Raw genomic sequence first — 15720 nt, forward strand, 5'->3', positions numbered from 1 at the left:
ATGTAAGACAGTTAAAAATATACAAAATTACATAAAAAGGTTATTCAAGACACATTTTCATTACACCAACAAATAAATGAAAATATACAAGATGTGTACTTTAAGATTCATAAAAATATGATTTTAAAGCTATTTTAAATATGTGTAAAGTTGACATGTCTTTCAGGTCCCAAGACCATTTGTTCCATTAGTTCTAAAAAAAAAAAAAAAAAAAATTGGTATAGCAAGTTTATATCACCAAACATCTGCATTTCTTCTCTACTTTTTTCACTGACAGCTTGTGTTTGTGTTGCAGTCGTGCCGCTGCGATGGCCGGAGGATTCCTACGCAGTGCAAAGCTGGAGCTCGGAGGATGGGAGTCAGTGTTCACGCTCTGATCGCCATTCTGCTCTGCATTCTAACCATACTTGGTAAGTTTTATTAGTGTTGTTCCAAAGTTGACCATTTTTATTTGTCCCAAAGCCGATACCGACATCCAGTTGCAAAGTTCGGCCGATACAGACACTGCATTGTTGACGAAAATCAGGTCTTCAAAATCACGTGTGTAGGGACGTTCGTTTGTATTTCAGCAACATGAAAACGCAGCCCCGCGATTGGTTCAGAGCGCCAGTTCCGGCCAATAGCAATAGCTTGCCTCGGCATGCACTGAACACGTAACCATACGTGTTTCTGTGATCAGCAGTCAGGGCAGGAGTGAGAAAAACACAAGACGATGCGTTTGGAGAAGAGTTCGATGCTATAAATGGCATCTGCGTGTTAATAGTTAAAAGTGCCTACTTTCTATTGGTTGTATTTAACAGTCCAAAAAATAACTTCTAAGGTGTTTTTACAGTTATGGTTATAATTAGAGTAGCGTTGACCCTAACCATATTAGAAACAGACAACCCTAATCCCTTATCCCCAATCCTAGAGTTTAGGGTTTAGGGAATTTGACCATTTGGATTTTGTCACTGATTCCCTTCAGAAATCCTCCGTCTTCTGTGACAATGTGTCAAGTTCTTCCTTTCACTGTAACCCCACCCTAACAGGAAACCACTGGGTCTTTCAAACTGAAGTGCCTGTGACAGAGTTTTAACGAACGTTGAGTTCCAAACCTATGACATATGCTACCTCGAGGGATCTCAGAGTTTGAGAACTATCTGAACTAATACAGTATATCTGTCAATTCTCCTCGTGCCACCCCTGAGTTTTCATTGCAGTTGCATTGTGGGTGTCCTGGTTTTTTTACAAAGAACATCAACACGAGTCTGTCACCTCTGGTTCTGTGACACGTTTCTTTCTTTCTCAGAGTGTGACGATAAATCTGTCTCAGGAGTTTACAGCATGTCAGTCTGTCTCTGCTTTACGTGTTTATATTTGGACGAGAAATGCAACAGTTCCCTAAAGTCTATATTTATGCTGCTAAAGCAGGAACTTTACAGACAGGTGGAAATATGAAATAAAGTTTCAAGTTTGGATGAAAAGTCATACAATGGAGCTTATGTAGAAATACATTATGTATACATGAATGATAAAGGCTCTAATAAAACCAAACAGAGAATCAATCAGTAAAATGAATTAATATTATCACAGATGTCGACTTTAATCACAATAATAAGCAATATGTGTGTTTTCGTTGTGCTTTTGTCCATTTTTTTCTTTTGTTTTTGAAGTCGTTTTGGTACATGTTGTTGTTGTTTGGGGGTTTGTTGTTTTCTTTTTGTGAATTCTTTTGGTAGTTTAGTTTGTATCTATAGTCATTTTGTGTATTTTTGGAGTCATTTTGTGCAGTTTTGTGCCGTTTTGTTGGTTTTTGCAATCATTTTCTGTATATTTTCTTGTTTTTTGATATTTTTGTTGTGTTCTTGGAGATGTGTGTTTTTTGATTCATTATGTTGTTTAATGAATCTTTGTTCATTTTGTGTAATTTTCTATCGTTCAGTGTATTTTTTGGTGTGATTTTGTGTAGTGTGGTAGCCATTTTGTGTGTTTTTGTTGTCATTTTGCATGATTTTGTCATAGTTTTCTACAATTTTTGTTTCTGATATTTTTGTTGTCACGTTGTGTTATTTTGGTCATATTGTGTGTGTTTTCTGAGTCATTTTGTGTATTTTTCTGTCATTTTGTGTTGGGTGTTGTTTATTTTTTTGCAATAATTTTTTGTACTTTTTCCTTCTAACTTCTTAAATTACAATATTTGGGGGATTTGTTTTTTTGGGGCGCCACACTAAATTAAACCAAGACAAAATAATCAAATTACAGACATGTTAAGCATATTGTAATTAAAAATAATAGTGCATAAATTTGATGAAAATAACAGTAGATTCTACAGGTAGTTTTTTTTCTTCATCCTCATCAGGCCTTCTGCAGAGCTGCATTGCATGATAAGGTGTCTAAAACATGCAGAACTGCAGCCCCCGAGGATGGGGGTGAGTTATTTTAGTGCTGCTGCTGTCTGTGTGCACTGAACGTGTCTGATTGAGCTTCATCCAGCGGCAGGATTGATTTCTGACTCTATCCTGGAAACTGCTTCCAGTGGCTGCTTCAATCTGCACTATTTATTCTTCTTCTTCTGAGAAATTCATGAAGACGGCATCAATGAATGATGGATAAAGGATATAAGGGGGGGGAACAGCGCGGACAAAGTGAGACTCACACATTCTCTCACTCTTGCTTTGCGATAAACAAGATTTGTGTTTTGCAGGGAGATTTTTCTCCGCCTGGTGTTGTTGGTTTTATGAATAATGCATCAGAGGAGGTGGAAATAACGCCTTTAGTTGTAGGCTCAGTTTTCTCTTTCATACCTTTGCTCTCTACTCTGGTTTTAAAGGTGGAAAAAGACACAGTTGTCACATAATGAGCAGCACTGGAGGAAATATAGTCAAACAAATGGGAAGGAAATAAAGGATGGACGCAGAGGGATTATGGAGAGGTAAAAGTAATGGATTACAAGTACTCACGTTACTGTAGTTGAGTTGCTTTTATGGGTACTTGTACTTTTTTCAGTACATTTATGAATTATGATTCTTAATTCTACCTAAGTATGTTTTAAAAGAAGTAAAATCATTTGTTATATATCTATACCCAACCGTTGGAGTAAATTATTAAAAAAAAATTTGTTAAATGATCAACGGACATTGTGAAACTACCAAAATACAATATATATATATATATATATATATATATACATATATACATATATACACGTGTATATATATATACATATATACATATATATATATATATACATATATATATATATAAATAATTGTACATTTTGACAAAACTTTTATTTTATACAGATGACTTTGTGAAAAATGATTTAGGTTTAAATTGTGCAAGATTTGAACATTGAAGAACAGTAATATGGAGACAGGACCATCTATAAGGGGGAATAAAGGGGAGAGATTTTTGGGGTCCATCCATAAAGTCAGCAAAATGATGGTTCATTGTTCTATGAATCTGTGATAACCACATTTATTTATTCATCTGAATAATATCCAAAGTTATCCTGGAAGTTTATTATTATTTGGGCTTTAGTATATAGTCATTTTAAAGATGAGTTAAAAGTGACCAAAATGGTGGAAAAGGTGATGAAATGGGATTTTAAAAAACAGAAATTGGTTAAAAGTTGCAAATTACAGTGTCAATAATGGAACAATTAGTTTAAACTAGACAATAATGGTTCAACGTGTGTGACATTAGGGTTTATAAGTGCCGAAAATGTCTTGAAAGTGGAAAAAATTAGCAGAAAAGATTAAAATTTGATGAAAAAGTGTCATAAATGGGAATAATGTAGCAAAAATTAGTATTAAAAGGAGCAAAAATATGACAAGAATGATGAGAATAGGTTCAAATATGGCAAGTTTGGTGTAGTTGCAGAAAAATTGTAAAAATAATAAAAAATGGGCTTCTTAAAGGTATCTGGCGACCCCCACCCAAGGTTGAGAACACCTGGTTTACTGTATGCAGGGGAAGCGTGGCAAGATTTATTACTATTTAATCGAGCTACTTTTTACTTGTACTTGAGTATATTATATATGACTTACTTGTACTTGTATACAATTACAATCAAGTAACAGTACTTCTACTACTAGTACTACTAGTACTAGGATACATCAGTACTTCATACACCTCTGAGTGTGGGAAAGGCAGAAGAAGAAGAAAAGCACTGGTAATGAGGAGAGTTTATCAGCTCTTTAGTCGCCGTCCGCTTATCAAACACCACCAAACACTCAACATATTAACTATTAATAATTAATAATTAATACACTCCTCCACTGCCTTCATCCTTCTTCCCCTCGGGTGTTTCTCCATTCCTCTCTCTCTCTCTCTCTTATCATTCACCACCAATGCTGGCGTGATTAACTATAAATGCACTTGTCATTATCTGTCAAAGCCCAAAGCAATTTAGCTCCTGATTCACACACTCACATGAAGTCAGACAGAGACGATGTTTCTCAATGGTCCTAAAATGCTTCCTTTCCTTTTTCCTTCCCTCTAAGTCTGATATCTCCAGAGCTTATTAAAACTGCTCAGCATATGCCGTCAAAGATTAATCTGTTGGTTTTCCCACGCAAACTTAAATTAGTCGCGCTCGCCCCGGACTAAAAGGCATGGCTAATGCCGCCCGTCCGCCCGGAGAGACGTGGGTTCATATCGGAAACGACGCTGCTCCAGGCCTAATCTGACGTTCCTCTCCTCCTCCTCCTCTTCCTCTTGGTTTCTCATTTTCCTCCTCGTCCTCCTCTGACTCTGTCCCCTTAAAATGTCCCTACTGTGATTTGGTTTCCACGGAAACTTGTTGACGTAGACAGAAAACTTTACTGGATCACTTTCTTATCACGGTGGACGGCTGGAACACAATCCAGAGCCTGTTTCACTGTTTATGGGTTGGACGTATTTTGAACCAAAGATAGATCTTAGGATCATGGAAGATTACATTTTGGAGTGGATCTGGATCAATATGCTGATACTGAATCATTTCAAATGATCAAAAAATCTACTTTGATCTCATGACAGAACTGTCAAGTTGGCCACACCCAGAAATAACTCATAAGGACACATCAAAGCAATAAGCAGACGCCTCTGAGGAAGACTGGCAGTCAAAACATGTCAGGAGATCAAAGTACATTTCCTGAAAAAAGTTGTAAACTTTATAAAATTTTACTCAGTTACAGTTAATTCAGATTTGTTCCTTAATTACTCAGAGTTTCATCCAAATTCAAACCAAATTGAGCATTTCATCACAATTTTTCTTTTTTAAAATGTCAGTGTCCATTAGGGATGGGTACCGAATGTGGTACTTTTTTTTTTCCCTTCGGTAGCGATTCTTTCATTTCCATGTTTTGGTACCTAAATGCATCCTTGGGACTGTGAGAGAGTGGAAGATTAGATCATTAAGGGCCTCAGAGCTACGTCTGAAGTGGAGCGCAGAGATGTTTCTCGGTTCTGTGACTCACGCACACGCACACACACCTGTGTCCAACAACCTGCCGAAACGGACAGAAATATCCAGTATTAAAGAGAAAATATAAGGGAGCGCCTCGTTCCGCTCTTTAATCAGGCTCTTCACTTCACTCTGGCACTATCAATAGAACCGACCGAAAACTCGGTTATTTTGGCCGAAAAGGGGTCAAACGGAGACCCTGATTTCACCTCCACAGCCTGTAGACTCAGGTTTTCACCTTTGTGAACAAATACAAGTGAAATACTCGCAATATAGAGCCATGTCACATAGAGCTGCTTTTTAATTTGTGTATTACAGATAGGTAGTTGTAGGTATTGTGAAACAAATGTTGCCACAATACATTTAGATGTTGGTTGGATAGATCTGTTAAAGTTGTTTATTATTATTAGTGAGAAATAAATATGGTACATTTTTTCATTTACCATTTATTACCCACACAAAAGTACCAAAATTTGGTACCGTTGAATATCGATACCGATTCACAGGTACCGAGTATTGGTTCAAATGTGAAAGGTACCCATCCTTAGCGTCCATACATTGTGACCAGGGCGTTAAACTACCCACCAACTCGCCAATTTCTGGTAAAGATTAACTTTGGTGGGTAACATTGTAGCGTTATTAGCCATTTTGGCAAATACCACTGCGTCTGTTTGAATCGGCAGGCTGCAGAAATGATGCCACAACTCATTGTTGCCAGATTGGGCTGTTTTTACACCAATAAATTTGAGGGTTTTTGTGTGTGTTTAGACTTTAAAATGTAATGTGTATCTGGCAACACTGCTGGTTGTACTAATCCTACATTTCCCATGAACACCATATTGTGACGTGTCATACAACAATTGGCTATGTGCTTACGTTTGCGTGTTATGGTTTGGTATCAAGAGATCGGCACAAAAACAAACAATAGGATCTGAAATTAAGTTGTAAAAGTAGTTAGGAAAAAACAAACAAACATGGAAATATGTATATGTAAATTGTGTTGAAAAACCTGAACTTCAGAATAGAAAAACTGCTGCTGACACAGGGGAAAATGAAGATGAAAGAGGATCTGAAAAGAAGAAGAAATTGAGGAGTTTTATTACTAAATGGATGTTGGGTCGTGAGTGGCTGGTATTCAACTATTTGTTCACCTTTAAAATGTGCACTATACAGTTTGTGGGGAGTGGGATTTGTTTATATTTGAAGAGCATGCATGTTAATTAAACATTTTTATGTAATTCTTAGTACTGATTACGTTTATTATCCCCGCTACAAAGTGTGGAAGGGGGATATAGGTTTGAGTGCCAACCGTCCGTCCGAGTTAAAGTGGACAGCTTTTCTCAGAAACTATTTAAGCTAGGATAACCAACTTTGGTGTGTGGCTTCAAGGTATCAATACCTTAACGGAGTTCAAAAATGAGAAGCGTACAATTATTTTTTTTGAGTTATTGCCTTTGTTCCGTTTTTCTTTACTCTGTTGGAGGTATCTACAAAAGGGACATCTTTTCTTACAAACCATTTAAGATAGTGAGTAATTTTATATTCTGATGTGATAATATTTTATGTGAGTTATAATGACAACCAATTTAGCGGGGGATGTTGATGATTGTCTTCTTGTTCTTTCTAACTTCCAGGGATGCGATTTTCATCTGAGTTAAGTTTGTTTATTAAGTTATGAGAATATACTTTATTTAAAGGTTCACTTCTCTGACACACACAAAGTTCCATATTGCATCTTGGAGGCATTGTTACAACATTGTTTTTTAAATTAAATGTAAATTTTTTTACCATTTTTATGTATTTCTGCAATCAACTAAAATAAAAACTAAAGAAACATGAACGCTTAAATATTCTGTGGCACTCTTAATAAAGTTTAAAAAATCCCCTAGCCATGCTAGATGGTGATCTAAACAGTTCATTTATAGTCGTGATTGTGACATACTGTATGATTATTAATGGGATATAAATGTTTTTCAAGCCTTAAAGTGTGAATGATCATGGTACTATGATCAGGATATGAGTGTTCTTGTTAACACAAAAGGAACTGTGTGTGTGTGTGTGTGTGTGTGTGTGTGTGTGTGTGTGTGTGTGTGTGTGTGTGTGTGTGTGTGTGTGTGTGTGTGTGTGTGTGTGTGTGTGTGTGTGTGTGTGTGTGTGTGTGTGTGTGTGTGTGTGTGTGTGTGTGTTCATAAGTGAGTCTAACACATTCAGTGAGTGTGTGACTGACTGAGTCACACACTGGTGGGAAATCAGAGGCAAACAGCTTTAGTTACAGGTAGAGATGTAAAAATAGATCCTAAATCAGCTAAACCATTCAAACGAATACAGCACAGTATGTGCTTCAATGCTCAGCTTAAACAAAACTGTGGCGCTTGTTTTGACGTCACAGATGCTTGTGTGGTTGAACCGAAGAGCTTCAATCGGGCCAAAAAAGAAGAAAAAAAATGACGACATAAACAAGCCAGCGCTCCTCACCTTTGACGCATCTTAATTAATCCATATAATATAAGACATTCAAAAAATCCCAGAATTTTCAAATTTCTTTTTAAAGTATTGTCCTATTTACAAGAAGAAAGCAGCTCTGCCCTGATTTCTTTTTACTTTTTTTTTTTTTTTATAACTCTGTGAGGCTAATTGTGTCAATACAATAATAAGAATCTGTATTTTGACTAATTGGTTTTTTCACTAAAATATGATCGCTATGTTTTCCATTACACCCCTAGTTCTTTGTATTCACATTAGGATTTGATGTGATGCTGAAACACTTTCCTGGAGAGTTTTGAGGTTTTCACATCACGTGAGGACGTAAACAACAGCCTGACCTTTACAGTTTAGTAAATATCCTTTAGTCTGCATTCCTCACTTCTTTGTCCAGGTCCACCTTGTTTTCTCGCTTCATTTCCACTTCCCCTCTGGTGTTTGCTGCGTCTTTTCTTCTTCTTCCTCTTCCTCAATGAATTGCTTTATTTAGGATTTTCCTGCTCACAGCGAATGAACACCTTCAGCTATCGGCTGCTCATTTCACTCCCTTGTTAGCGCCTCGCTCCTCGCCTGGTTTCCTTTGCCCTCATTCTCATTCTCTTTGGGTTTTCTGGGTCTAATTGTCTCTCATGACTTTACAACACAACAACTGCAGGCTCTGGTTTGTGGCATTAACTCAGTTTCCTGAGTGTGGGGGATGAAAAAGTGATGCAAAACAGGAAGTTTTCGACTCGAATGCATAGAAAATGTCCATCCCCAGGTGATGACATCTGGAGCTCACCTGAATTGTTTTGATTAGCAGCTGTGGATGACAGCTGTCAGTCCAGCTCCTCTTTTATTTTGAAGGAGGCGTCATGAATTTCAGGACTTGTTTCACCCGGAGCCTTAAATATAAATTGAGTGACACTGAATGTTATCTGACAAATCCGCCGTCTGCATGTCTTCTTCAGTCATCGTGATCCTGTTCGTGATGAGGAAGCGCTACCGGAAGGACTCGCTGGCGCACATGAAGAACAGCGGAGAGATCCACGAGCAGCTCGTCACGTACGACGAAGAGGGAGGTGGAGAGATGGACACCAATGGGTACGAACAATATTCAAATTTAAATTTCAGCAACTTATGAAGCTTAATTTAGACTTGGGCAACTGGTGGCTGCGGGGCCACATGCCGTCCTCGTTGTGTGGCCCCGAAAACAAGAACACAAGTAGACTCCAAAACAAACAGCAAATTACTAAAAACATCAAAAATACAACAACAAAAACACATATAACAACAAAGTAAATAGAAAAAATAATAACATAACTGAAGTACCCAAAATGACAGAAAAATACACAAAATCATCCCAAACATACAAAAAATAGACCAAATTTACCAAAAGTTCACAAAACGACCCAAGATAACTCCCAAAACAAAAAAAACTACCAAAAACTAAAACTAAAGACATTTGTTCTATAATTTATTTATGCTCAGATTGGTCATTATTCTAATGCTGACATGAATGATCATGAGGCCCTTGGATCAAATATAGTCAAATATTTTTGGCCCCGCTGTGATTAAAAAAAAATGTTCATCTCTGATTCAGTTGAATAGAAAATTACACCATCAGTAAGAAACAATACAATTTCAAAAGCTATCATCAATATTATTGTTATTAAAGATTCATTATACTGTGATTTACACGGCTTATAAATCAGTTTTAAGGCTAACATTACGCTGTCATTAGCATGAAGGTGTCATGAAGGCTGTCATTAAGTGTTGTTCGTTACTCTAACCCCTAAACCCTAAAACTAACCCCACTAGATCCCTCCACCTAACCCAAAAAAATGTCAACATAGCTCTAAATGTGTCATAATTTAGCGAACGACTTAATGACAGCCTTCGTGACACCCGATTCATTCTAAGGCCAGATAATGACAGTGTAATGTCAGTATATGTTCGTAAAACAGATTCAACAAAAATCAAAAGCTAACTTTGCATTAAAAAAAAGCTAATTCATTCCCAAAAACAACTTTTGCTCCAGCAAAAGCTAATATTGCACGAGCTAAAATGGTTTTGCACAAAAAAGAAAACTCTGCTTCTACTGCCTCTGAAACGCTGTTTTTCTCTCGGTAGCTACGACGTGTCCATCCTCTCTTCGGCTTGCCAGGACGGCTCCCTGCTCCGTCACCCGGACCACCCCCCGCACCCCTCCCTGTACGCCATGGTGCAGAAACAGTCCCAACACAACCAACCCGCCGCCTGCAAGGGTGACATGGCCGCCATGATCGAGGTGAAGAAAGACGAGGCCGACCACGACCGAGACGGATTCCCTTACGACACGCTGCACATCTACGGCTACGAGGGCCCCGAGTCTTTAGCCGGGAGCCTGAGCTCGCTGGAAAGCTCCTCCACCGGATCAAACTTGGATTACGACTTCCTGAATGACTGGGGGCCCAGGTTCAGGGCCCTGGCTGAGATGTACGGCGTGGACGAACCGGAATATTATCACCAGTACTGATGATGTCAAAACACACATTCAGCATCAGAGGTCAAACAGAGCCATAGAAACCCAATCACACTTTGAACCAAAGCATGCAGGAAGCCCACACACACACACACACACTCACACAGGCTTTGATACAGAGAGACTCCTCCAAACACAATCAGGGAGCTTTTTTCTTCTCTGGTAACAACCTCTAACTTCTGTCATCATGTGTAATTCAGTGAATCCATTAGCCTCTCCACTCCCCGTCAGATTACAGCTTTGTAAAATATCAAGACGGCTCCACCAAGTCGGACCAAAAAGGGTTTTTGGATCACACGGTGCTCGTCTACGTTCACGTGGAGTCACGTCGGGACGCGACGCCCAACACTTCACATTTCTTCACGAGACAATCAGCCTCTGTAACACGTGAAAAAGAACTGTTTGATGGGATCTGGCCTCATTTATCATCTGGCCTTGTTGATTGTTGTTCTTTTTGGCCAGTCATTTATTGTCTGTCAGTTATTCATACACATATTTTATAAAGTACTGTGTTTGTTTTCTGTATTTATCAGCTCGAGGCATTTTAACCTTAAGTTGCACAATCCAGCGTGAGGACGTGGTTTGATGGAGTGAGTTGCCAACTGCCTGTGCTAGTGCAAATAACAATTGTAAAAATGGAATTCAACTTCAACACAAAACCAAGAAATAAAAGAGCAGTTTGTCGCTGAGAAAATACAGAAATACTACAGCAGGGGCATAAAAGATAAGGAATAGTCACAGTATCATAATAGTAAACACTCATTTTCCTGAATTCATCACCCCCCCAAAAAATCAAAAAAGTAACTTAGGTTGTGGCCCAAAAATCTTTGCCAAACATTGTACTAAATAGTGCTTTTATTCTGAAAGGGGAACAACGAAACTATATGAAAACAAGATACTCAAATCTCCAGATTATGAGTTGGTTTTCAATGTATAACATCTTCTTTTGTTTGAGCCAAAGAAGAAAAAATGGCACAAGATGAGTTTAAAAAAAAAAAAAAAAACTATTTGTTTATGTATTAATCATCTTGAGACAGTTTTCATTTGAACCTAAAGTTGCACAATCCAGCGTGAGGACGTAGTTTGACGGAGAGAGTCGCACAATCCATGTGCTAGTGCTTATGTCGACCTGGGTTCACTCAAAGTACTCTGTGATTCTTAACAAACATCTCCTTAAAAACACACACACACACACGCCAAACTGAGGAAAAACCATTTAACTTCAATACAAAAACAAGAAAATAAAGAGCTGAGAAAATACAGAAATATAGCAGGATCACAGAAAATAAAGAATATAATATTAAACACTCATTTTCCTTAATTTCAGCCAAAAAAACTATACAATAAACAAAAGAAAAAGTGCAATTTTTATCTACAATTTACCCTCCCAAAAAAATTAAAAATGCAAATAACAATAAATAATAAAAATTTTAAAAAAAAAAATCAAACTTTCTTATTAGTTTTGTAAAACTAAATCATTTGCAATTCCTACTTCAGTCCATTATAAGAAAGATGTGAAATTGCCCTTTGTGTTTTTCTTACTTTCTGCCAAAGACGGCCTGTGATCTTTACACTTTGATGTTCTATTATTTCCATCTTTGGGGAAAAAAAAAAAAAGGGTCACAAATCTGACGAGACCAAGGTGATCCTCACATCTAAAGACGACGATGGATGATGTGTAAATACGTTCGCTCGATGGGCCTTTTATACTGAAATACTTTGAGCGGCTGCAGCCTTTTAAGTGTTTGAACGCAGCGTGGTGCCAGTTTTGTTTGTCGTCTTAAAGGAAAAGTCTCCTCGGGAAAGTCCACTGGTTTTTAATCTGACAGACTGAGGCTCTTTTTTTACCTCCATCATTTTGACATTTTCCTCCTAAAAACTAGCTAATCGATCAGTTTCTGTCCACTTCATCTCTGCCAATATCTTTAAACTCTTTTGAGCTAATGCTTGATTGGCTTTATAGAACACATCCTGAAATAAGCTAACAGAGTACAGAACAACAACAATGCGAGAAAGAGAGAACCAAAACTCAAATATAGCTGTTTTTAGCAAAGATAAACCTAATTATGAACATGTCTTTTAATAAAAACTTCAGTCAAACAGTTTATTAGGACATATAAAGGCTTTGTTATGACTGCTAATTGATTTAGCTAGTTGATAACTAGCTTGCTAGCTCCTTGTGCCCTGAAACATCTTTAAAGGCTAACGGGCTAAACACTTATAAAGCAGTTACTAATTAAAAAGTCATTAACTCAATAGTTAAACATTTAATTGGGTAAAATAATAGCTTTTCTGATGGACAAACACAAGCAAGCTAATTAACAGCTAGCTTGATAGCTCTTCGTTAACACGCTACACTTCCCCCTAAAACATTTTTGTTCAGTAATAAACACTTAACGCATTAGATATTTTTAAAAAGGAGATAATTCAACAATTACGCATTTCATTGTAAAAGAGAAAAAAAGTCTTTTTTTCTGATTGTCTCTTATAATAAACCTTAATACAAGCTAGCTAAATGATAATTAGCTTGCTAGCTATTTGTTTATCTTTCGGCTGTCCTCTACAGTCGACATGCCAGGAAAAAGAAACATAAAATTGGATGTTTTTCAACAATGGTTAATATTAAATCAATATTTTCACTTATAATCTAGAGTCACAATAAAGATAAACTTTTTATCAGGAAAGATAATGCTATTTTTGAAAATAACCTGGATAACTGATAGCTAGCTTAAGATAACACTTTTTTTTCCCCCAAAACTTGTTTTTAAAGTAATGACCATTTTTTTTATTTATTTTAGTTTCAAGAAAAGTAAATACATGAATGATTTAATGTTTAATTAGGAAAATATTATATGCATTTTTATTGTGAAAGTCCCATATGATGAACATGAAAACAAACTAGCTAACTGATGGCTAGCTTGCTAGCTTTTTGTTTACATTCAAATTTTCCCATAAAAACATCATTTCTATTAGGTAACAATAAATTAAAAAGCTCTGTTTTAGTTTAGTTTAGTTTTAAAGATCTAAACCAACATTTTAAATTCATTATGCTGTTCAATGCGTAAAAGAGTCATTTAATTCTATGCGTCTTTGGAGAGAAGGAAGACAATAGACGGGACTGATAGGAAGTGACACAAGTACTACTGGGACAGATTTGCTGTGTTTTATTTGACAGAAATCATCATCGCTGATATTACGGCGATGAAAGCTCAATCCTCTACGGCCTAGTACAACAAAGTCATCCAGACAACTCAGGAAGCTGCTAGCAGCTTGTTTGGCTCCAATAACTTTAACCTCTCATCCTTTTTGGCTTCTGTCGGCTTCTAACTTCAGCCGTCCAAAAGATCCCAAACGTAGGAAAAGCTTTGGATCTCCAGAGTGACTCAAAGGGTTTCCAAACTGGTTTTGAGCTTGAGTTTTGGACTTTCCCCTCTGGAAAAAATGTGTATATACATTTGATTTTGTTAACTTTGAGCATCAAGAGTGATATTTTACCATTTAACCAAAAGGAAATGAATGGTTTTCCCAATTTGAGTAATTTAGAGCACAAGAGTTTACTTCTAGTAGTACCATGCAAGAATTTAAACCCTAAGATCAGCATTGTTGGGTTGTTATCAATGAAAAAGGAGAATAAAATCTATTTCTGCTAGAAAGAGAAAAACAAAACTATTGATTTTTGGGAAAAACATTTAGATAAAACTATGGGCTATTCTTCGAGGGAAACGAATATTAAATGTAATTCGAGTCCATCCTGAAGAGCTCCTCTTCTCTTCAGGATGATGAGGAACCAGGAACTGTTGCTCCCTGTGGGTCTGCTGACCTCTGACCTTTCAGGAAGTGCCTGTAGAGCACCTGACCAAAGGCTACTTATCAGTGAAGCAGTCAAACAATGTCGGCGTTGGTTTATAAATGTATAACGAAGAAAAACAAAAGGTCAGAATTTATCCGAGGTGACGGCCAATGAATCCAAGCCTTTTAACGTTTGCCGTCCTTCCACAGAACGCTGTTCAATTATTTACCTTTTTGTTTATTGCGTTGTTTTTGTAGACTTTTGTTTTCTGCGTAAACGTTGGAGACAATAGGTGGAAGTGCTCTCGACCTTTTCCTGCTGCTTCATATATACACTTAAAGCACGGCCGTATCTACTCCTCGCCGTCTTTTCTCTGCGTCCGCTAATCAGCCAAGCCAAACGGTGGACTTCACTTCCTGTCCATCTGCGATGACCGTGCCCGCCTCTTCCTGTCGCCGTTATCTCTCCCGCGGGCCGACACATTGTGCACGCTTCCTGACGGAGCAGCCTGGGAATCTGACTCGAGAAGGGAAACGAAGCAGAATGATTCCAACTGCGTAGAAAACTCTCAGATTGTCTAAAGAAACTGTGGGATATTCAATTTTACAAACGCCCGGTTAGCAAAGCTTCATAAAAACACAAACTCCCAATAAGTAATTTAGGTTGTGGCCCAAAAATCTTTCCCAGACATCGCACTAAAAAGGGCTTTTATTCTGAAAGGGGAACAACGAAACAATATGAAAACAAAAACACTAAAATCTCCAGATTCAGAGTTGGTTTTCACACCAGTGTTGATCAGCCTGAGAATGATGAAAAACATTCACACACAATTGTTCCAGTTGGATAGTTTTTGGCTGTAACGTCAGAAACATTTGTCTTTTGTTCTCCGCACACTGAGGATACGCCTACTTTTCCATTAAAACATGCACATAAGGGGGCGTTGGCTCGATCCATCTGATATTTAACTTGGCTTGTTCAGTTTGTTGCACAACAAGAAAAAAAAGTACCTTAATCATACCTTTACCATGAATAATTCATTAAATCAACCTTATTTACATGGGTTTTTAAAAACCAGAGGGTAGCCAAAGTGCTGCATTGTTAAAAAATAAAAAAAACGACCCATAAAATTAACAAAGAAAATCCACTAAAGTGCTCACAAGTAATAATAAAATAGAACACAATAAAAAATAAAAAACCTTCATAAATAGAACTATGAAATCAAATAAAACACAGGAAACTAAAGGAAGTGCCAAATAACGTGTTGCCAAAAGCTTTTCCATATTTATGAGTTTGGATTTAAGGAACTAGAGGTTAGAGATGGGAAAAGTTCGGTGCAATGCATTGTGGGATGTGGAGTCATGCATAGAATTGTTTTTACTTCATTCTTACTGTGATTTATTGCGTTTTTCCCCCAAACCACAAACACATTTCTGCTGTTTTGACGGTTTAAAAGTTGTTGCACAACAATGACTAGTTTTTATTTTTGTACTTTACACGGAAAGTTACGATTCCGGTCGA

The 15720-nt window shown here is 37.3% G+C and overlaps 1 protein-coding gene and 1 long non-coding RNA gene across 2 annotated transcripts in view; one reads left to right on the forward strand and one right to left on the reverse strand.

Annotated features, from left to right (window-relative positions):
• The window catches only part of cdh5 (cadherin 5), a 45418-nt gene extending 34226 nt beyond the window's left edge, over positions 1-11192 (forward strand). The window contains exons 13-15 of the mRNA XM_028469432.1: positions 296-410; positions 8860-8992; positions 10022-11192. Coding sequence (XP_028325233.1) covers positions 296-410; positions 8860-8992; positions 10022-10406 — 633 coding nt within the window. The 3' untranslated portion in view covers positions 10407-11192. The remainder of the gene's footprint in view (positions 1-295; positions 411-8859; positions 8993-10021) is intronic.
• LOC114477232 (uncharacterized) overlaps positions 1-15720 on the reverse strand; it is a 71990-nt gene that overhangs the window by 6735 nt on the left and 49535 nt on the right. The window lies entirely within an intron of this gene.

This window comes from Gouania willdenowi, chromosome 15, assembly GCF_900634775.1.
Source record: "Gouania willdenowi chromosome 15, fGouWil2.1, whole genome shotgun sequence".
Lineage (NCBI taxonomy): Eukaryota > Metazoa > Chordata > Actinopteri > Blenniiformes > Gobiesocidae > Gouania > Gouania willdenowi.